Source organism: Acinonyx jubatus, chromosome D2 (assembly GCF_027475565.1).
Source record: "Acinonyx jubatus isolate Ajub_Pintada_27869175 chromosome D2, VMU_Ajub_asm_v1.0, whole genome shotgun sequence".
Taxonomy (NCBI): Eukaryota; Metazoa; Chordata; class Mammalia; order Carnivora; family Felidae; genus Acinonyx; species Acinonyx jubatus.
Genome location: NC_069393.1, coordinates 45009646 through 45032480, shown reverse-complemented (window position 1 = coordinate 45032480; position 22835 = coordinate 45009646). Strand labels below are relative to the sequence as shown.

Below are 22835 nucleotides of genomic sequence, written 5' to 3'. Positions count from 1 at the left end.
GCTAGAGACACCTAACTTTCCTTGCTATATTAATCTTTTTGGGCTTCGAAGGAGAAAAATAGGATAGAGGGAAGAATGAAAGATGCTTTTCTTTAAAGAAAAAAAAGGGGAGAAGAACCAAAGCTACTTAGGAGTACTAAGTAGGCAACGCAACATGTAAGTTAATGGCTCTGCCAACAGATTTTTCTTTCTGTTGTAATGCTAAACCTCTTAAGCAGATCTTTAAAAAGGCAGTTTGCGGGGCACCCAGGTGGCTCAGTCGGTTAAGCATTCAACTTGGCTTTGGTTCATGTCATGATCTCGTATGGGATCATGGGATCTCCCAATTGGGATATCGGACCCATGCTGGGCTCTGCACTGGGCATGGAGCCTGCTTGGGATTCTCTCTCTCTGACTCTCTCTCTCTCTTTCTCTGCCCCTCCCCTGTCCAAACACTCACCCTCTTTAAAAAAAAGAAAAAAAGAAGAAAGAAAAAAAGGCATTTTGTGGGTAATTACTGAGCTACACTTAGACTAGGAGAAAAAGATACAGAATAAATTCCAGATACATCTTTACACACAAACAAAAATACAGCTGACTCTTGAACAACATGGGTTTGAAATGCATGGGTCCAGTTATACGTGGACTTTTTTCAACAAATATATGCACAGTACTGTAAATTTTCTCTTATGATTTTAATAACATTTTTTTCTCTAGCATACTTTATTGTAAGAATACAGTATATAATACATATAACATTAAAATCTGTGCTAACCAACCATGTTAGTGGTAAAGCTTCCAGAAAACAGCAGGTTATTAGCAGCTGTTTTATGGGGAGTCAAAAATTTTATGTGAATTTTCAAGTGCGTGTGAGTCAGCACCCTAACCCCTGCATTGCTGGAAGGGTCAACTATACTGTGTTACACTGATTTTAAGATGCACTTTTATCAGTTTATTATCTTGGAAATGGGGCTGCATCTTACAATCAATGGTGCCGTGCCCCTGGCAGTGTTTTCTTAGTAGTATACAGCGGTGTGTTTTACAACTGGTGGCCTATTAAGGTTATAAGAAATACATAAATGCCTATTCTAAATGTAATGGTATATAAAAATATCAGGCAAGATATTTTAGTACACACTTTGATCCACAATTACATCCTTGTACATTACTTATTACATATACAGATATACTAGGTTCTACTCAATTCTATCACTCTGGTGGGCTCTAGAGGGTCTGTGTGTTTCCCTAAAGTCAACTCAGAGAAGACCAATCTCTGGTTATTCCTAAAAAGAAAGAATCAAATTCATTCTTCTCGAACAGGTTTATAGACAGATCACTTGTTTAAGTTTGTATCTCCTCACTACCTTTAGCCCTGCAACCACTTTGGTACTTAGCTCTTAATAAGATGTCCTCTATCACCATTTTAAGATAGGTAAAGAAGGGACCAAGTGACCTGCCCAAAGTCATGCGGCTATAAAAGTCATCAAATTACTAAATGACAACAATGCAAATGGAAGTGAACAGGATCTAAAAATTATCTGGCTCCAGTGTTCCAGGGAATCTTTTAATGAAAGAAACACTTTAACATTTCTGTGACAATCAATGTATTATTAATGTTTACCCACATACACAAAGTAAAACTACCATATTAGAGTTGCAAAGATGAAAAATTAACTCGGTTGGGGAGGGTGGGGGTAAAACAGACATTCTACACAATGCTGATGGAAGTATAAACTGCTATAAGTTCTATGGAAAGTAATTTGGGAATATCCTTTGGCCTGACAAATCTCCTTATAGGATTTTTCTTACAGGCCTGTTCTCACATGTGCACAACAACACTGCAGAGCTGTCTGTAACAACAACAGCCTGGACACAAAGCTCTTCAAGAAGGAGTTAAATACAGAAATTGTGACACAGTCGTACAGCAGAATGCTAACAGCTTTTAAGCCAAATGAGCCAGATATGTGGAACGAGACAGAAGAATCTTGAAGATAAATGATTATATCAACAAAGCAAATGTGAACAGTATACGACCATTTGTGATTAAAACAGGGTGGGAGAGAAAGAGAGGGAGATGGCAAACACAAGTCTGTGTATCTGTACACTATGGAAGAACATACAAATTTCAGAAACCACTGATGTGTCTCTCTGGGGTAGGAAACACGAGAGATTCAGATAAAGTCAGGGATGGAGGAGACTTAATTTCTACCTCTGTAAAAACATTAATAATCCTCTTACCAAATATCAGTTATGAATAACAAGTATCTTTAATTTTCCTAACATGATTAAATCAACATAAAGATTCAGATGCTCTTTCAGCTTCATCTCTAAGAACTTGGCGAATGTTACCTTTCCACTCTTCTATTGTATGTTCCCTTTCATCTAATTGCTTGTCAGGTATCTTGGGTGGTGGCTGAAAAACACAAGGGCAGTAATAATTGAGTTGCTTTATTGGGAGTACATAAATTCTTTATAATTATTTGAAGTATTAGAGGCTTTCAAAAATACATCATCAGACCAACCTTCTTATGTAGAGAAACTAATTTTGGACAACAAAATGACAAAAAAAAAAAAAAAAAAAGATGTTGAACTGTCTTTTTCTCTTCTTCCAGTTTTTGAAATTGTCACATTTTATTTATATTACAGAATTGTGCTATGCTTTGGACACAATAATTTGTTTTGCAATTAGTTACAACGTTTTCCCAAAGTGTTCAACATTCTAGCTCATTATGTAAAAGGCAAGGCAAAAAGGTAAGAAACAGTGGGATGTAGCTTTATTTTGTGTCAGGAGTGCTTGGAGATGCTCATTAACTTAAGATACCATTCATGCAAAAACAGAAAAATACCATCATCATTTATCTGTACTTTTATTTAAATTTAAAAAGTCTCCTCCAAACCTAACTCTAATTCAATATATTCTTCAAACATTAAGAAAAGAACTTACAGCTTCTGCTTCAGAAGGATCATACCAGACATTGATATATGGATGCTGGAGGGCTTCATCTACAGAGATCCTTTTAGATGCATCAATTACCAGCATTTTGGATAACAAGTCCCTTGCCTGACTGGCTGTAAAAATAATGATGTTAATGTACATGTACCTCATAAAAGTTTTTAAATTACCATAAACTTCAGAAACTTGACATTATCATTTATCAAAAAGTATATGTTCTTTTTAAAAGAACAGATTTTACTATAAAATCTGGTCATACATATGGTCAAAAAAAAAATTTTACAAAAAAAAAGTAACTAAAGTCTTTCACTTTGTTCCATTACCCAGAAAGGACGCTGGGTTATATCCCGTAAGAACATAAACACACAAACATACAAACACACACACACACACACACACACACACACACTCAAAATGGGATTAAATATATGTATTTATAAAAAGTACCTTTAAGTTTGTTGTGTTCCGAGTCAGCTGGGAAAAGTACATCGGGGAAGAGTTTCTCAAAGCTATATCCAGCATATTTAGGTCTGTTTTCAACGTAAGTCCTTACTGTTGGTTGTAGTTTCTTCATGAATTCAGGGCATGGTGTTCCAAGCTGTTCAATAACTTTATTCCACTGATCAATATCTAATATCAAGTAGCTAAGAAAAATACTCTGTATCTAATGTTCAACACATTAGTCATATCTATATTAAAATGACAAGAAAATGGCATTTAAAAAACCCTAAGAAAGAATGTGGCAGTTATATATCTTCTGTCTTATAGCCAGCTTGTAAAAGGCAATGACTGTAGACAGACAGAAAGGATCAATAAACAAGCTTTGTTAACCTTACTTTGTCTGTGTGTGAGTGTGTGTGTGTGTGTGTGTGTCTAATACTGATTTTACCTTAACAACGGAAGCTTAAACCTACAAATTCTATATACAAATGACAGGTGACTGAAGAAATAATGACAATTACTACTCACAGGGAATCTGAATTTAAACTGTGCACAATTCTAGAATACAAAATCTGTCTTTTCTTGCAGCTTATCAGAAAATGTGAAGTATAAGAAATATTTCTTATAATCTGTCCTACTTTTTTTAGTTTTCTACACCGACAGAAAATAACCTGTAGCAATAAAAATGATGGGTCTAACAAAAGTGGCATTTTCTTTTGCCACTCTTTGTTTACCTTACGTTAATGAAAATGTTTTTAAAGCTCTGAAACTTAAGAAAATGAGTCTGTTTTGGTAAGTTGTGAGGTTAGGATTCCTTGGTCTTTTTCCTCCTAGTCTTTATACTCCAAGTCTTCTCTACACACTAACTCAACTTTTCTTACTGTAACCCAGTGAGTATGGCTTTTTCCATCCCCGGTCCTACAACAACTCTAAGTGTCACCAGCTGATAAACACATAACAGATCACTGTTAATATGAATACTAAAAGTGGTCAGATGAACAAAAAGAATGAACCCAAATCTACTCATCACCATATAAAACTATCACTGCTAAAATTATCTGATGAAAATATCAGTATGTTATGTTGAATAATGAGACAGCAACCAAAAAACATGAAACACACAGAACATTAACAAAAGAGGAGGTGTTGGGGGTAAAAAACAAAAGGATGAACAGAAGCAACAGACAATTCTAAAATTCATATTAAGTCCTAAGGTACTTCTAAGACTTACTCAAGTGTACAATTATTAGAAAGTTTAATGCAAGCCATGATTTTTGATTTAGGTTAAATAAATCAACTCAAAGCCAGCAAGTAATTGTGGATAATTAACTTGAGCAGTTGTCAGAATTAACATACAAAACAATAAATGAGGGAAAGGAAAGTCTATGTCAAATAGCAGGTGGTATTTTGAAAGAGTAATTTAACAATACTTTATTATTAGGGAGAGACAAATACATTATACCTGACCAAGCTGAAGTGCTATCATACATTTTGACCTTTAGAAACTACATTTTAGGCCAAAGGTAAGGATACGATCTGTACCTGGGAACAAAACACCACCTTTGATCATTTCTCCCATGATGCACCCAACTGACCAAATGTCAACTGAAAACAAAATGCAATGACATTAACATAAAGATTTTGGTTAAAATAAAAAAAAATATTTAAACATTAAAAAAAATCACATACACCATGTATACTTTAAAATTATAGAAAGCAGTATAAAATAAAAATGAGTGACAGTGAATGTGCTCTAACTACCAGCAGAGACTGTATGTCCTACTGCCAGATGCAGCCTACAAATATTTCAGCTTCTTTTCTCAACAATTTTTGAACTATAACAGCCACAAACTTTACATCTGTTTACGAAACCCATATATATATGTATATATATATGAATGTACCATGTTTATTTTCATTAGAGAACACAAGGAAGTTCATCACCTAACTAATTAAACTGCTGCAGCAGCACAAGGATACAGTCCCTTCCTGGAAAGAGGATTTTGTGGCAAACCATTTCTCCCATAATGCACCCCACAGACCATAAATCCACTATATGTTTGCAGCACAAAAGAAGGAAAAGCAAAGCAAAAGGTCATTAAAATCAAAGAAGCATAATATGACTGCATTATATAAAAACTGCAAAACATCACAAAAAGAAAAAAGTGATTTTAATTTTAGCTAATGGAATAATTTAAAACACAAAATATTTTTCAAAAGGCTTTGATTCACAAAAGCAAACGTGAAGTATTGCCTTTTAACTACACATCTAATTTTAAAGTGAGAGCTATGCACAGAAATCACATAATTAAGAAACTTATACATTTTGTCTCTAAAAATTTGTTTATAAAATAGGCAGAACAAAACACAGACTTTACAAATAAGGCTGAAAACGAACACGAGGTAGCAAAATTTAAATAAAATTTTGATTCTATTTTGAGGCTCAACTGTGCATTATACTCTCTCTTTAAGTCAAATAAAAGAAAAAAGCATGAGCAGAAATAATCTAGTATATTAAAATATTTACACAGAAAGAATGTTTCTATGAACAATTACAGTTAAAAAGTTAATCGAAAGCTCTTCAGAAATTTTCAAACTGGATTTCAAACTGGATAAATGTATTAAAGAAATCCTATGCTTATTCTGAATCAGAAGTAATTTGTCTTCTTGGCAATGCCATGTTACATTTACCCTACTATCCCAAAAGGAACAAGTGTTTAGAGAATGAGCAAATAATCAATTAAGAAAACTTAAACTTTTTTCTCCACCTAAAGTTTTTTAAACCCATATAGCCAAACTGCTTTGGTTTAAGTTAGTTTTAGCTGGGTACAGTATGAAAGTTCCTACAGATTTTATTATCTACAGAGTCTCCTCAATGACTCACGGACTCTTATCAACTCTAATCAATGCTGAAAAGAATCTGCCAGACACAGAAAGGGCAATCTCCACCTGTTTCACTAATATACCCTGACATTTTATATCTTTGGTCTGAAAATTTGGTAAAAACAGGAGTACATGGCTAAATTTGTTGTGGTAATCACTTCATAGTGTATATAAACACTGAATCACTGTGTTGTACACTTGAAATTAATATAATATTGTATGTTAACTCTACTTCAATTAAAATAAAAAGGAGAATAGGTGGCTGCAGCTTAATAGAAGAGGGGAAGAATGAGCAATTTAAAAAGAAAGCCTCAGAAACTTGCATTTGTTTTTGAAGTTTCCAGGCCCTTTTTGAGAGCATGAAGAAAAGGGCAAAAGTATTAGGGAGAGGCGCCCATGCTGGTAGACTTATGAAATTAGAAGTCTGTACTTTCTAATACACTCAATAAAGAGACTGCCAGCTCATTACAGAATCTTAGGAACAAAGTTGGTAATAAATTTCGGAAATCCTGTAGAATTAAAGTTTCTCTAAAATTTTATATTAAGAGGCGCCTGGGTGGCTCTGTCGGTTAAGTGTCCGACTTTGGCTCAGGTCATGATCTCGTGGTTCGTGGGTTCGAGCCCCGCGTCAGGCTCTGTGCTGACAGCTCAGAGCCTGGAGCCTGCTTCAGATTCTGTGTCTCCCTCTCTCTCTCTGCCCCTCCCCTGGTCATGCTCTGTCTCTCTCTCAAAATTAAACAAACACTAAAAAAATAAAGAAATAAAATAAAAATAAAATTTCATATTAAAATATATATGAGTTTTGGGGTGCCTGGGTGGCTCAGTCAATTGAGCCACCTGACTCTTGATTTGGGCTCAGGTCATGATCTTGCAGTTCATGGAATCCTGGGATCTAGGGATTAAGCCCTGCCTTGGGCTCCAAGCTGACACTCTCCCTCTCTCTCTGTCCCACACCTGTGCGCATGGGCACACACACTCTCTCTCAAAAATAAAAATAGAAATAGAAATAAATACATATGAATCCTTATGATTCAAAACTTTCAAGAACAGAATTTTAAAGGAAAAAGTAATACTCATACATCAGTTCAAAGAACAATTTTTTTCCAGGGTTTTCATTTTATGGAAAAAATCTACAACAATAACTTTTTCCTATAGATTTTTAGAGAATGGCAAACTTTAGTTAAAGATCCAGGACATAATTTATATAGATAACCTTAAGAAAAACGTTATTTTTAAACAAATTTCAAAAGCTGCAAGTGTGGGAAGATACTGTCTGGGTTAGTGAAGTCTCTCAGAACATAGTAAGCCTAATTCAAACAAAAAACTAGCTTTAAAGGGTCAAACTGCTTAGTCTATTTGGCAGTTTAAATATATTCCATTATATCACAGTTTCCAAAAAGCTTTATGGTAGCTTGCAATAAAAGACAAATAAAGTTATTAAAACAAATGGCGGTGGGTGTCACTAAAAGAAGGAAGTTCTTATGTTTAACTTTGCTGCTAATGTTATCATGAGTGAGCATTACATTTAACTCCATTTCCTGAGGCAAAAAAAGGCAATCAAGTGATCTCCACAGTTCTTATCTAAGACAGGAAAGCATGCCAATTCTTCATAGGATAGTTTCTCTTGATGTTAATTTCTGGTAGGGAGCTATGTCCCAAAATCACATTTACAGGTCACTGAGTGACACAATATCCATGACAACCAATAGTTTTACAGCAAATGCAAAAGCAATCTTCATGCTGATCACTTGAAGTATCAACTCTCAAAAGAAGAGTCTAATATTAAATCCAACTCACCAAATTCTAAGGCATACAACAATTTTAGGTAGAGAGTAAGAAAACAGAACAGCATGTTTACTTAGGAAAGAATAACTGTAAGTGTTTAAAGTGTTTGTTTTTAATTAATTCAGAAAAGCAAAGGAAATTAAGCTAAAACCCTCCGTTCAATATAGTCTTTTATAAAAAAGAAATTTGAAGATTAATATAGTTTCTTGATTCAAAGTAAACTGCTTGCTGTTCTAGATTTCTTGATAGAAAAAACACCTAGGTCCTTTTCTAGGGAGTATTTTGGATGAAACTGCATTTTAAAAGTTGTAGTTTAAGTTAATAATAATCCTGTGCAGATTTATTCATCTCCTAAATATCTGAGTGAGATTCAACAATACTTTCTTTTTTTAATTTTTTTTTTAACATTTATTCACTCTTGAGACAGAGAGACAGAACATGAGGGGCAGAGAGAGAGAGAGGGAGACACAGAATCTGAAGCAGGTTCCAGGCTGAGCTGTCAGCACAGAGCCGGAAGTGGGGCTCGAACCACGAACTGTGAGATCATGACCTGAGCCAAAGTCGGACGCTTAACCGAGTGAGCCACCCAGGCGCCCCCAACAAAACTTCTTAAATTCTATATATGTACATATATGTATAAAATTTGTAAAAATTCATGAACTACATGCCTGATAATTTTCAATCTTGATTCTACTGTTGAAATATATGATTGAATATACCCATATACAATAATGCTATCTCTTTAAGGCAGGATACAAGGCTTTGATGAAACACTGTTTTTCCCCAAAGACCACCTTAATTAATTATCCATCAGCTTTGCAGAATGGCCTCAATGTAGCTCTTACAGTTTACACTAAGTGCTAGAACCTTAGTTTCATGGGATTGGAAATATGTTCAAATATCACCAATGCAAAGTAGGATTATTACTAAAAACAAACTGTCAATCTACCACATACTTCCTAAGTCCCTGTTAGAAATGCTCATTTTCTGGGCGCCTGGGTGACTTGGTTTAAGCGTTCGACTTCAGCTCAGGTCATGATCTCACATTTTGTGAGTTCAAGCCCCGCATCAGGCTCTGCGCTGACAGCTTGGAGCCTGGAGCCTGCTTCGGATTCTGTGTCTCCCTCTCTCTCTGCCCCTCCCTCGCTTATGCTGTCTGTCTCTCTCTCTCAAGAATAAACATAAAAAAATTTAAAAAAAGAAATGCTCATTTTCAAGTTACAGGCAAACAGATGGCATATATTGTTTCAGGGGCAATAGCAACAAACTATCCAACTGTAGTGTTGACTGTTATGTACTTCTATTTAAATAAACAGGGGCCCCAAGTTTTTCCAAACATTTATGACAAAATTTATAGTTACTTTCAAACTCCTGATAAACACCTCAGTGGTACATTTAACTCTATGCACTTCCAGCTTAAATATTTACATAATAAATCTGATAAACAAAAGCCAGTAACAGTATTTTGAGTAAATAGTGTTTGCTGACCGTTTTCTTTGTAGCCCATCCCTAGGATGACCTCAGGTGCTCTGTAGTAGCGAGTCACTACGTAAGGCGTCATCATAAAACTAGTTCCTGCAGTCCTGGCCAGTCCAAAGTCAAGAATCTTCAAAGTGCAGTCTGATTTTACCACTATATTACTGGGCTTTAAGTCCTTCAAAATACAAAAATAAAAAATGGCTGCTGTGATATATACAAACATTTTACAGTTCACAAATTGTTAGATCAGTTGTAAAATAATTCATGGTAATTGTTATAATTTATCTCAATTACAATCCGTATCACTGCTCAGATTCCTTGTAACAGGTAATTGTGAGACATTAGCTTGATGGCATTTTTCACTTAAGAATACATACTTATTACAGAAATTAGCAATGGAAATTATGATTAGCTAGAAATTTTCAATCAAGTGCAATAAAAGCAATTTTGAAAGGTATTTTAAAGCTCACGTAAGAACTGTTACAGTAAAATAAAGAGAATAGTTAAGGTAAGCATTTATACTCATTTGTATACTAAATTACCAGATTTTTAAAAATCTCATTTTAAAGTCACAATGAGCTTTATATAGATAAGTCAACGGTCCATTCTATTGACAATCCAAGACCTTTCAAATTGGCAGATTTTCAGCGTGCTTTGGTGGCTCTGTCAGTTAAGTGTCTGACTCTTGGTTTTGGCTCAGGTCATGATCTCACAATTCATGGGTTCAAGTCCCACACTGGGCTCTGTGCCTATAGTGTGGACCCTGCTTGGGATTCTCTCTTTCCTCTCTGCCCCTACCCCTCTTTGTCAAAGTAAATAAATAAACTTTAAAAAAAAATAAAAAAAAAAAAAACCAAATTGGCAGACTTTCATTTGTAAAGGAGTGAAATGATCTTTTTTTTAAGTCATTAATTATCAGTTTTTTTCAGCTTAAAAAAATTTTTTTAATGTTTTTTTAAATTTGTTTTTGAGAGACAGAGAGAGAGAGAGAGAACAAGTGGTAGAGGGGGCAGAGAAAGAGGGAGACACAGAATCCGAAGCAGGCTGCAGGCTCTGAGCTGTTCACACAGAGCCCAAAGCAGGGCTTGAACCCAAGAACCCAGAGATCGTGATCTGAGCTGAAGTCAGACGCTCAACCAACTGAGCCACCCAGGCGTCCCATGGACTGAAATGATCATTACCAGTGTTTCCATCACTGGCTTCCCACTTTAAATCACACAAATGTGTTCATAAAATTGTTGTCTGCCCATAGAAGTAGGACACCATTGTCTTGGTGCCACTAATCCATAAAATACTAGCAGTTGGTCCTTGTGAAGAATTTTCTACCTGCCCAACCTTAAGGAATTCTATGCTATGATCATTAAAAGGAAGGCAGCAGCAGCATAAACACTCATGACTTTCAAGTCCAACACACTTTGTCTGTTAGCTCTGATGAATCTTATTATGAACCAAGAAACCAAAGAAAGCAAACTCAATGTATCTGCCCACAAACACATTCCATTATGGGTACAGACATGCAGTACGTAACGTTGAATATGAACGATTAATACAAAAGAAAAAAGCTGGCCTGTAAGACACTGTTTACACTTTGTAACACCTATATCCAGAAAATCATGTATGTTGTCTTTAGCACATTTTGATAGGCGATCATGAATGGGTTTAGAAGATATGTACTCCAAGGGCTTTGTCAAATTGAAAAAAGATATCAACAGGCTTAATGAAATATAAAATGAAAGTTTTCATTACAGCTATTTTGTACATATAATGTCGTACTATTTACAAAACACATTATCTCAGCAAATACAGCCTGTTCAAGAATTGCATATTGCAAAACTGAAACCACTTCAGTGTCTACTGTGATGGTTAATGATTAATGGCTCTTTACACTACTACACTCTAGCCTAGAAATAAGATGCCAACCTTAAATACTTTATTTTGGAAAGATTAAGAGCAAAATATAATTTTTTTACAAATATGTTTTGTCAAGAAAATGCTTCAAAGACTATTACCTGAAATTCATCCTTGTATCAACTTACAGCTTTCCACAGATGTAACACTGCTAACTATCCATGAGAAGAATTAAATTTGCATAAATTTGTGGCAGAGGAAGTAGGATTAATCTAATAATCCAGTATTTTTCAGCCTCCTCACAGACAAGCCCTAACCATGATTAGCTCTAGTCAATGGGCTGTGAGTGGGAGCAAAGAACAGAAGGGCCAGGGGCGTCTGGGTGGCTAAGTCGGTTAAGCGGCTGACTTTGGCTCAGGTCATGATCTCGCAGTCTGTGAGTTCAAGCCTCGCATCGGGCTCTGTGCTGACAGCTCAGAGCCTGGAGCCTGCTTCAGATTCTGTGTCTCCCTCTCTCTGACCCTCCCCCGTTCATGCTCTGTCTCTCTCTGTCTCAAAAATAAATAAACGTTAAAAAAAAAAAAAGAACAGAAGGGCCAGTGCACGACACCCTGTTGTCTCTTCCTAGGCTCTGGTGATTAGTACCTCCTAGATAGTGGACCCTCTGTCAAGCGAGCTTGCTGAGCACCTATGTCCTTACCCCACCATAACCTTAGCTGTGTTAAGCTCCTGAGAATTCAGGGTTTATTTGTTACCATGACACAGCCTAGTTGTACCACTGCGATTTGAAATAAGGAATATCTATTTGGTCTCTGTCCCAATTACTGGCACAGAGCTCCTAAAACCCTTGCATTACCTAAAAGAGCACTAAAAGTGAAAGACCTACTTTTTGTTATTCCTAAGAAGTCCCATTCAACCAAACCAGAGTTTATGTTAAGGAGGTGACTTTTGTTAAGTTCCAAAAATGGGGGGCTGGTTGCCAGGGGCAACAACAAAATGATTAGAGGGTCAGAACTCTCAGCATTTCCCACTCAGATCACCAGGGAGAAGAAGGCTAAAGACCAAATTCAACCTCAAAGGCTAATGATTTAATCAATCATAACCTGTAATGCAGCCTCCATAAAAAAAAAAAAAAAAAAAAAAAAGGACTGGTAAGGAGAACTTGCAGGCTGGTGAACATGTGGAGGTGCTGGGAGAATAAATCTTGCCCAGTACATCTCTCTATCTGGCTGTTTCTGAGTTATGTCCTTTGTAATAAACTGGTGAGTTCCCTGAGTTCTGTGAGCCACTCTAGCAAATTAATTGAACCCAAGGAAGGGGTCTTATAAACCTCTGAATTATAGCAGTAGTTCAGAAGCACAGGTAACAAGCTGGGTTTGTGACTGGCATCTGAACAGTGGGTACTTCTGGGCAAGATCCCTTAACCTGTTGGATCTGATGCTATCTCCAGGTAGGTAGTATCAGGATTGAGTTAAATTATCAGATACCCAGCTGGTGTCCAGAAAATCTGAGAAGTGTTTGGTGTGGGAAAAACTACCACACATTTGGCGTCAGAAGTAGTACAGCAATAGTGTAAAAGCAAAGGAAACACACAATGTTTTTCTTTTACACTAGTCTATTTTAACACTGAAATTAGTACTAGAAGTGGGGTGTTACTATTATAGACACAGAATCTTGGCTTAGCAGATTGAGCAGCAGGCAGCAGCGAAATTAATATCAGAGGTTGGAAAGGTGATCCAGATTATATAATAGCAATACATTTCATGATCCTGTCACTTGCAGTAACTTGGAAGGCACAGCACTTGTATACTGAACCTGAAGCTCTAGAACAAGGGTTAACAAATTAAGGCCTATTTTTGTGAAGAAAGTTTTATTAGAACACAGTTCTCTTCATTCAATTACCTACTATATACAGCTGCTTTTGTGTTATTAGCTGTTTTGTGTTAGAGCTAAATAGCTGTGAGAGAGACTCTATCATCTGCAAAGGCTAAAAGATTCTCAAGTCTTTACAGAAAAAGTTTGCTGACCCCTGCTCTAGAAGAGATTGGGAAGCAAAACCTTCATAATGTGTGTTGATGGCCACTGGCCGCATTTGAAAGAAGTGGCCACTTTAAAAGCAAAAATGAAAGGGACCTGGAGTCTAGATTTTCAGGACCTTGCCATTCTAGAAAAGCTAAATGCTACTGAACCCTTAAAAAATGGCAGATTGTCTAGTAACTCTCTCCCCCTCCCAACCCAATATATACATTTTCCTTGACTTCACAGTGGTATTATGTCCCGATAAAACCTCCTAACTTGAAAATATCGTAAGATGAAAATGCATTTAATATATCTAACCTACTGAACATTAGAGCTTAAGGCTACCCTAGCTTAAACATGCTCAGAACGCTTACATTAGCCTACGGCTGGGCAAATCATCTAACGCAAAGCCTGTTTTACAGTCAAGTGTCGAACAGCTAATGTGATTTATTGGTGGTGTCCTGAAAGTGAAAACCAGAATGGCTGTATGTGTAGGGAAAGCTTGCTACGTGCAGCAGCCGTTCACCCTGTGACGGCGTGGCGGCGGGAGCCGCGGCACTGTGACAGAGTGCTGCACCACATTATCGCTAACCTGGGAAAGGATCAAATTCAAAGCACGGTTTCACACCATACTTTTCACACCAAAGTAAAGTGGAAAAATTAGGTGGAGCCCCCATGAGGAAGGGACCATCTGTGCTCCTCCACCTTACTAATGAGCCAAAGTCAGATGACTTGTTTTAGGCAATGGAATGTGAGGGAATATGTTGTACACCAAATCTGAAAAGTTCTCTATATTTAAAAAAAAATTTTTTTTTTAAAGTTTATTTATTTTAAGAGAGAGAGAGAGAGAGAGCGCGCACACACAAGCATGGGAAGGTCAGAGAGAGGGAGGGAGAAAGAGAGAATCCCAAGCAGGCTCCACACTACCAGCACAGAGCCCGACGCAAGGCCTGAACTCGTGAACTGTGAGATCATGACCTGAGCCAAAATCAACAGTCAGACGCTTAACCAACTGAGCCACCCAGGTGCCCCGAAAAGAAGTTTTAAATATGCTTGATTTAGCTTGGCTCTTGCTCCTCCATCTTTCACCAGGAGGAAGGGATGTGCCCCAGGGAGGCACGCTTTCAGCCTGGATGCTGAAACGTGAAGGTGGAACAAACCTGGGATCTGAAGCAGTGCCACACGGCCAACCCTGCAGACCCCTGAACAAGCAATAAACGTTGTCTTATGCCACCAATACCTTGGATTTGTTTTTCATGCATCATTTCCACGTAATAATTCTGAAAACCCTGGAGGGAAAAAGACCAGTAAGATCTTTCAAAAACTTGATGAAAATGCCTCAGACTTGTCAACAGAAGCCTGAAAACTTAAAGGTAGACATTAAATCCAAGAAGGCAGAACCAGTGACTAACAACAGTGCTGTGAAAAGAACTGTAACTAAAAACAAGAAGCCTCCTAAGTTTCTGAGAGAGTTGTATTGTCAAAGAGCCCAGGGGCGCCTGGGTGGTTCAGTCAGTTAAGCACCCAATTTCATCTCAGGTCATGGTCTCACATGTCGTGGGTTCAAGCCCCATGTCAGGCTCCACAATGACAGTGTACAGGCTATGTGGGATTTTCTCTTTCCCTCCCTCTGTCCTTCTCTCTCTCTCAAATATAAATAAACAAACTTAAAAACAAAAACAAAAACACCTCCATTAGCCTGTGACTCTTCTGGCTTTAAAACAGTAGCTCTCAATTCAGGGCAATTTTGCCCTCAAGGGATATTTGGCCATGTCTAGAGACAGTTTTGGTTGTCGTAACTGGGAAGTACTGGTAGGATCTAGTGGGTACAGGCCAGGAATGCTGCTAAACATTCTACAAGGTGCAGGACAGCTCCTCAAATGAAAGAATTCTTCATCCAAAACATCAACAAAGTCCAGGTTGAGAAGGGCTGCCTTAAAATGACACTTGGGCTCCCCAATTTTTTACAGAGAGTAAGCTGAGAAGGCTGAACAGCCCCCAAGGAGAACAGATTTTTTTTTTAAAGTTTATTTATTTACTCTGAGAGAGAAAAAGAGACAGCAGGCAGGGGTGAGGGGGAGGGAGAGAATCCCAAGTAGGCTCTGTGCTGTTAGTGAGGAGCCCAATGTGGGGCTTGAAACCATGAATGTGAGATCACGACCTGAGCTGAAATCGAGAGTCAGATGCTCAACCAACAGAGCCACCCCGGTGCCTCCCAAACACATTTTCTAATAAACACTTCAGATATATTTAAAAGGATAGTGGAAAAGAAGGACTCTTCACATAGTAGAGCCAGGTACCACAGAGAACAGTGTACAGAGTGTTCCTTGCGGAACTAACCAAGGAATATTCCTCATCCCCAAGGGAAGTGACATTCACAATGCCTGCCCAACAGAATTCCAAATTACAAATAATCAGTGTCTGAGTTTTTCAGATTCCCCAAATGGGATTGTTTATTATGGTTACCCTGGCCTGGTGTGACCATCATATCTAGGGGATGGGGGCAGGGGGAGTAAACAGGAGTGGTCAGATAATTTGATCATTTTAGCTTCTGGACTAAAATGAACAATGTCTTGATCTGAAGTAGAGATTACCATGTATCACTTGGGAAATAAATGTCTGGATAGACTAGGACTCTGGGTTATCTCCCCTAAGCAAGGGGTGAGTGTACTATGTGTGGCATAAAGGGGGCAAAGAAGTGTTCGACAGCCTGAAGGGTAGTGTACGGCAGAAACTAATGCCCACCACCATTTCAAGCTCTGCCTCTCCACATTTCCCTGTCCCTCATAATTAAGCAGGTCCTCGTGACTAGTTCTGCCAATGGGCTCAGAACAGAGGTGATGTGTGTCACTTCCAGGCCAAAGCTAGAAGAGCCAGTACAACCACTTGGCTTTCTCTTCGCTGGACACAATGACTGGCAACTCTGCAGATGGTGAAGCTTGGGTCTCTTGACTATGTGGAAGGAACCCCATTCCTCCCCCTGCCTTGTACTGAAGCCCTAAGAGATGAAAGTTCAGATTATTTTACCAAGCAAGCAATTTTAGATCAGGTTGGGGTGAAGGGTATTTAAAAATTTTTTTAATGGCTATTTATTTTTGAAAAAGAGAGCGAGCGAGACAGAGCATGAGCAGGGGAGGGGCACACAGAGAGGGAGATACAGAATCTGAAACAGGCTTCAGGCTCCAGTTGTCAGCACAGAGCCTGACGCGAGGCTCAAACCCACGAACTCTGAGATCATGAACTGAGCTGAAGTCGGACACTCAACCGACTGAGCTACCCAGGAGCCCCAGGGTGAAGGGTATTTAAAATTAGTAGCAGAGCAGAGAGATGAGCATCAGTTGTGGCCTCAAGACCAGCTATAGGAGAGGGTGCTGTAGTTTATCCCATGAAACTTCTCATAACTTCCTCAAGGAACAGACATCAAATAAAACCCTGGAGGAAGAGTCTCCAGAACCTACTGTATGAAGGAAATGGGAACAAGAGGCACCAGAGGTCCTACAGTGGGTCCTCTGGTGGCTGCTCTGATTCCTGATTCAGGACTGAGGCACTCATTCTTCTAGCTGTTGCCAGCGTTGGGTGCCGAGTTTGCAGCAACTCTCTCCAGGAACTGCCTTCAGCCACAGAGAGCCACTTTTCCAATGTCATGCGGCTCCCCAGAGCAAAAGTCCAGTTAAGTCAACAGCTGAGGCCTCAGGAGTGACTGCATCCAATTCAATTTCTCCCTCTGTCCAGTTTTACTTCCTTTACTCCCTCAAAGATGCTGATCCCTAGGGGAATCCCCAACGAACTTCTTACATGTGTTATCTGTCCTAGAGATTTATTTCCCACATAACCTGACCTAAGATAAAGGCACAGACTTCTTCACAGTATGTCTCTTATTAGCTCAAACTTATTATGTAAATTTTCTACACTTGTACTTATTTTTACCACTTTATCTATCCACACTAAGGGAGTATGTTAAAATATCCCAATACTGGGGTGCTCGGGTGGCTCAGTTCGGTGAAGTGTCCAACTTTGGCTCGGGTCATGATCTTGTAGTTTGTGGGTTCCAGCCCCGCGTCGGGGTCGGGATCTGTGTCTGTGTCTGTGATAGCTCAGAGCCTGGAGCCTGCTTCAGATTCTGTGTCTCCCTCTCTCTCTGCCCCTCCCCTGCTCTCGCTCTCTTATTCTTTCTCTCAAAAATAAATAAACATTAAACAAAAATTTTTTAAGAAGTATCCCAATACCATTGTGTTTGCATAATTCTTCTATTTTCCACAGTTTAAACTCTGTGTACTGTAACTCCACTTCATGTATAAAGTTCTTGACAGTTACTAAATAAGTGAATTCCACCCTTTATCCTTACAAAGTCACTGAGAAATGCTTTCCCCCTGGCTCCACGATATTCAATTTACCTGACTAAATAGAGTTATCCTTGTTTTCATGTTTCATTTTCCCAGTACATCTTTCCCAATGCCTTTGCTTTTAGCCTTTGGAAGCTAGTTACAATTGTTTGCATTACAGAAACACACAGTTGTTGTTGGTAGTTTTGTGTGTCAAAACCTGAACTTTGTTCATTAAGGGGTTAATTCCCTTTATCCATTATGTTACCTACTGGTTTTCCGTAATTTAATGTTCCCTTTTTATGTTTCTTGCTATGTCTTTTGTTTCCTATCTTCTGTCATGTGGTCTGTGATTTCTGTTACCCCCATTAATCTGAAAATATTCTATTTGGGAGATTTTACTTCACTAAAATCAAATTCATTTCCATGGTGGCACATTACTATCCTGGTCCACAGGGCAAAAGAAACAAGCAGAAACAAAACCCAGAAGTTGAACTCATTTGCCTCTCACAGAATAGGAATATGGGATGAGGAAGATAACACACCTTCCCATTGAAAGAGATATCTCCTATGTTGCTTAAAGATGGCATCAGACATAATATTATAGCAGTTGCATATGCAATATACAAAGCAATTCAGTCAGAACGATAATTAAGGATAAGCCTAAATATGTCACATACGTAACGGTCTGAAAATAGTTAATCTGAGAACAAATCTGTTTTCATTTTGAGTTAGATTATTTGACACAAGGTAGCTCAGAGAAAAGACAGAATTCCAATGAATTAAATACTTTTCAAGAAATTTCTCTCAAATTAAATGCTATACTTTTCCAAGAATAAGCTAGAATTAAAACTAAAATACAAAAAACACACGTCCACACGTTCATGTCAACATTGCTCACGATAACCAAAAAATGGCTAACAACCCAAATGTCCCTCAAGTGATGAATGGATAAACAAAATGTGGTATATATCCATAAAGTGAACTATTGTTTGGCAATAAAAGGAATAAGTACTGATACATAATACATAGAGGGATGAACCTTGAGAACATTACTCTAGGGAACAGAAGCCAGACACAGAAGATCATATTATATACAATTCCACTTGTAAGAGATGTCCAGAACAGGCATATATATGGAAACAGAAAGTAGGTTAGTAGTTGTGTGGGGCTGGTGGCAAAGGGAACAGGGAATAACAGAAATGGAAGGCTAACAGGTGCAGGATTTCTTTAAGTGGGGTGAAAATGTTCCAAAATTAGATTGTGGTGACGGTTGTGCAACCTTTGAGTATAGTAAATAATTATTATACACTTCATAAATTGTATGGTATGGGAATTACATGTCAATAAATCAGTTAAAAACAGATTACAAAAATATATAATATTTCTGAACATCTGAGAAACAACTCTGATGAATACTCAGTTTTATATCATTGGTAATGATAGCAGGATATTTATATACTGCCTCATTTCAAAGCAAAACTAAGCTTATTCTACTCCATATAAACCCGTGAAGTACAACGCCCCAAAATATGATTGAAGACAGTGATGTCAGCAAAAATGGAAGAGTAGACTGCTTCACAGAAACGCCAAAAAGCAGAGCAAAATGGATCAGAATACTTTTTCAGAAATCTGGAAAACAGTCAAATGTTCACAACAACCAAGTAAACATAGAACTGAGACAAAGGCAACTTAAAAAACAATAGGCAAGAGTGTGGTGTTTTTACTAGTCCTGTCCTACCCATCTTCTTGGCTGCCCGCATTCTCAGTGTGGGACTCTTGCCTTGGGCTAGACAGGGGGCATTTCTCAAAAACACTGCAAGACAATTGAATAACCTATTCTGCCTGTGACAAAACACTGAAGTTGAAGAAAACAAGATGTGGCATATATTCAAGAATACAACATACACATAATAGAAGTTTCAAATAAGAGGAAAAAAAAAGGGGGGTAGAAAAAAAATTGAAAAAAATGAGTGAAAACATCCAAATTTAATGAAAGTCATAAATCTACACATCCAAGCTGCTCAATAAACTCCAAGGATAAAAGCAAAGAGATCGTCACTGAGACATATTATAATCAAACCGTTGAAAGCCAAAGACAAAATGAGAATCTTATGAGTCAAGAGGGAAGCAACTTGTCACTTATAAGAGATCCTCAATGGTATTAACAACTGATTTCTCAAAAGCAATCACAGGTGCCAAAAGGCAGTGAAAAGACACATTTAAACTGCTAAAAGAAAAAAAAATCCAAACAAAAATTCTGTATCTAGCAAAACTGTCCTTCAAAAGTAAAGGAGAAACTTAAGACACTCTGAGATACAGCTATGGCAGTTTGTTGTTAGTTACACCTGCCCTATAAGAAATGCTAAACTAGGGAGTCTTTCAGGTAGAAATAAAAGGACACTAAATAGTAAACTGAAGCTGTAAGAAGAAATAAAGAATACTGGTAAAAGTCATTACATAGGTAAATAACAAAGGTCAGTATTACTGTGTTTTGTGTTTCTAACTCCTATTCACCCCCACCCCACATATGATTTAAAAGGCAAATGCACTGAACAATAATAACATATCTATCTTATTGGGCACAGTGTATAAATACTTAATTTGTGACAACTACAACATAATGGGGGAAGAACAGACTGTATACAGGAGTAGAGTTTTTGTATGCTATTGTATGCTATTGAGGGTAAGGTGGTAATAATCTAAAATAGATTCTGTTATAAATTGAAGAGACTAAATTTGCAATCCCAATGGTAACCTTTAAGAAAATGACTGAAGATGACACAGAAAAGGAAATGAGTAAAGAATCAAATGGCACACTACTAAAAAAGCAATTAAACACAAAAAAAGCAGCAATGGAAGGATTGAGAAACAAAGAGATACGAAATAGAGAAAACAGCATGGTGGCAGAAGTGAATTCTTCCTTATCAATAATTGCATTGCATGTAGATAGATTAAACTCTCCAAGTAAAAACCAGAGAACAGCAGAAGGGATACAAGAAAATTGATCCTATTAAGAGACTCTAAAGGAGACTCACTTTAGATTCAAAGGCACAAAGTGGAAGAACGGAAAAAGATATTTCAAGCCAACAGAAACCAAAAGAGAGGTGGAATAGCTAACCTAGTATCAGACAAAATAGACTATTAGTCAAAACTGTTACAAGGTGGGGCGGGGGGTGGGGGTGGGGTGCCTGGCTGGCTCAGTAGCAAAAGCATGCAACTCCTGATCTCAGAGTTGTGAGTTCAAGCCCGACGTTGGGTGGAAAGATTACTTAAATAAAAATAAAACTTAAAAACAAAAACTGTTACAAGGGGCAATGGAGGACAATAAATTTTAACAGAAACATCAATCCCTCAAGAAGAGACAGCAATTATAAACAACAAAGCTCCAAAATATAGGCACAAATGGACATGATTGAAGGGAGAAACAGATAGTTATACAATAACAGTTGAAGATATCTATACCTACTTTCATTAATGGACAAACAACTATGCAGAAGCTAAGGAAATAAAGAATGTGAACAACACTATAAACCCACTAGATGTAACAGACATATATGGGATACTCCCTCCAAAAACACTGCACATGCAACAATCTCCAGAACAGACTACATGTTAGGTGACAGAACAAGTCTCAATAAATTTTAAAAGACTGAAATCATACAGTGTATCTTCTCTGACCACCATGGAATGAAGCCAGAAATCAAGAAAAAGGAAAACTGGAAAAGTCACAAATTTGTGGAAATTAAACAGCATACTCTCAAACAGCTAATGGGGCAAAGAACAATTCACAAGGGAAATTAGAAAATACTTAGAGATGAATGAAAATGAAAACACAACATATAAAAATTTAGGGAATAAGAAAAAGCAGAGCTCAGAGGGCAATTTCATAGCTGCTGTTTAAGCTGCTGAGTCTGTGGTATTTTGTTATGGCAGCCCAAGCAGACTAATACAACCTAAGTAACTGGAAAGATACACATTCAGCATCCATGAACTGAAATACTAGATACAGTTAAGATGGCAAAACTACCGAAGCAATCTACAGATTCAATGAATGAAATCTCTGTTTTTAAGTTTATTTTTATTTATTTTGAGAGAGAGAGAGAATGTGTGCATGCACACGAGCAAGCAGGGGAGGGCAGAGACAGAGAGGGAAGGAGAAAATTCCAAGGAGGCTCCCTGCTGTCAACAAAGAGCCCTATGTGGGGCTCAATCCCATGACCCTGGAGTCAAGGGCTGAGTCAAAATCAAGAGTTGGGAGCTTCACCAACTGAGCCACCCAGGTACCCCCAATGAATGAAATCTTTATTAAAACTGCAATGGCTTGGGGTGCCTGGGTGGCTCAGTTGGTTAAGCATCTGACTTCAGCTCATGAGTTTCAGCCCCTGCGCTGTCAGTGCCAGGCCTGCCTGGGATTCTCTCTCTCTGCCCACCCCCATCTCAAAAATAAATAAATAAACCTAAAAAAATAAATAAATAAACTTCCAATGACTTTTCTGCAGAAATGGAAAAGCTGATAATCAAATTCAGATGGAATCACAAGGGGTCCTGAAGAGTCAAAACAATATTTAAAAGGACTCAACTTCCCCATTTCAAAACTTACTACAAAATTAGTTTTTTCTTTGGCTGATTGTGCTTTTGGTATCCTCTATAAGAATTCATTGTCAAATAATTACCTTTATTTTTGCATTTTCTTCTAAGAATTTTATAGTTTTAGCTCTTATGTTCAGGTTACTGACCCATTTTGAGTTAATTTTTGTGTATGATGTGAGAGAAGGTCCAAAGCCATTTTTTTGCTTGTGGAAATCCAGTTGTCCCAGCATCATTTATTAGAGACTTATTGTTTCCCAACTGGCCTTTTGCACCCTTGTTGAAAATCAGTTGGCAGTAGATATGTGATTTTATTTCTGGACTCTTAGTCCTATTCCATTGGTCTAGGTTTCTGTCCTTACAGCAGTTCCACAGAATTCTGATACTTGAATTTCATGAAAATTAAAAAACTTCTGTACATCAAAGGATATCAAGAAAGTGAAAATATACAAAATGGGAGAAAATATTTACAAATCACATATATGATAAGGGTCTAGTATCTAGGATCCAGAATATATAAAGAACTTCTGTAACTC

The 22835-nt window shown here is 37.7% G+C and overlaps 1 protein-coding gene across 6 annotated transcripts in view; it reads right to left on the bottom strand.

The window, feature by feature from the left end:
- The window catches only part of MAPK8 (mitogen-activated protein kinase 8), a 97211-nt gene that overhangs the window by 6711 nt on the left and 67665 nt on the right, over positions 1 to 22835 (bottom strand). For 5 of the 6 annotated variants that reach the window (XM_027062513.2, XM_027062512.2, XM_027062516.2 and 2 more), the window contains 5 exons: positions 9530 to 9695; positions 4907 to 4978; positions 3380 to 3562; positions 2924 to 3048; positions 2329 to 2392 (listed from right to left, as the gene is read on the bottom strand). In XM_027062513.2, coding sequence (XP_026918314.1) covers positions 2329 to 2392; positions 2924 to 3048; positions 3380 to 3562; positions 4907 to 4978; positions 9530 to 9695 — 610 coding nt within the window. Of the gene's footprint in view, positions 1 to 2328; positions 2393 to 2923; positions 3049 to 3379; positions 3563 to 4906; positions 4979 to 5353; positions 5426 to 9529; positions 9696 to 22835 lie in introns of all 6 variants that reach the window. The other variant, XM_027062515.2, reaches the window with a different exon arrangement.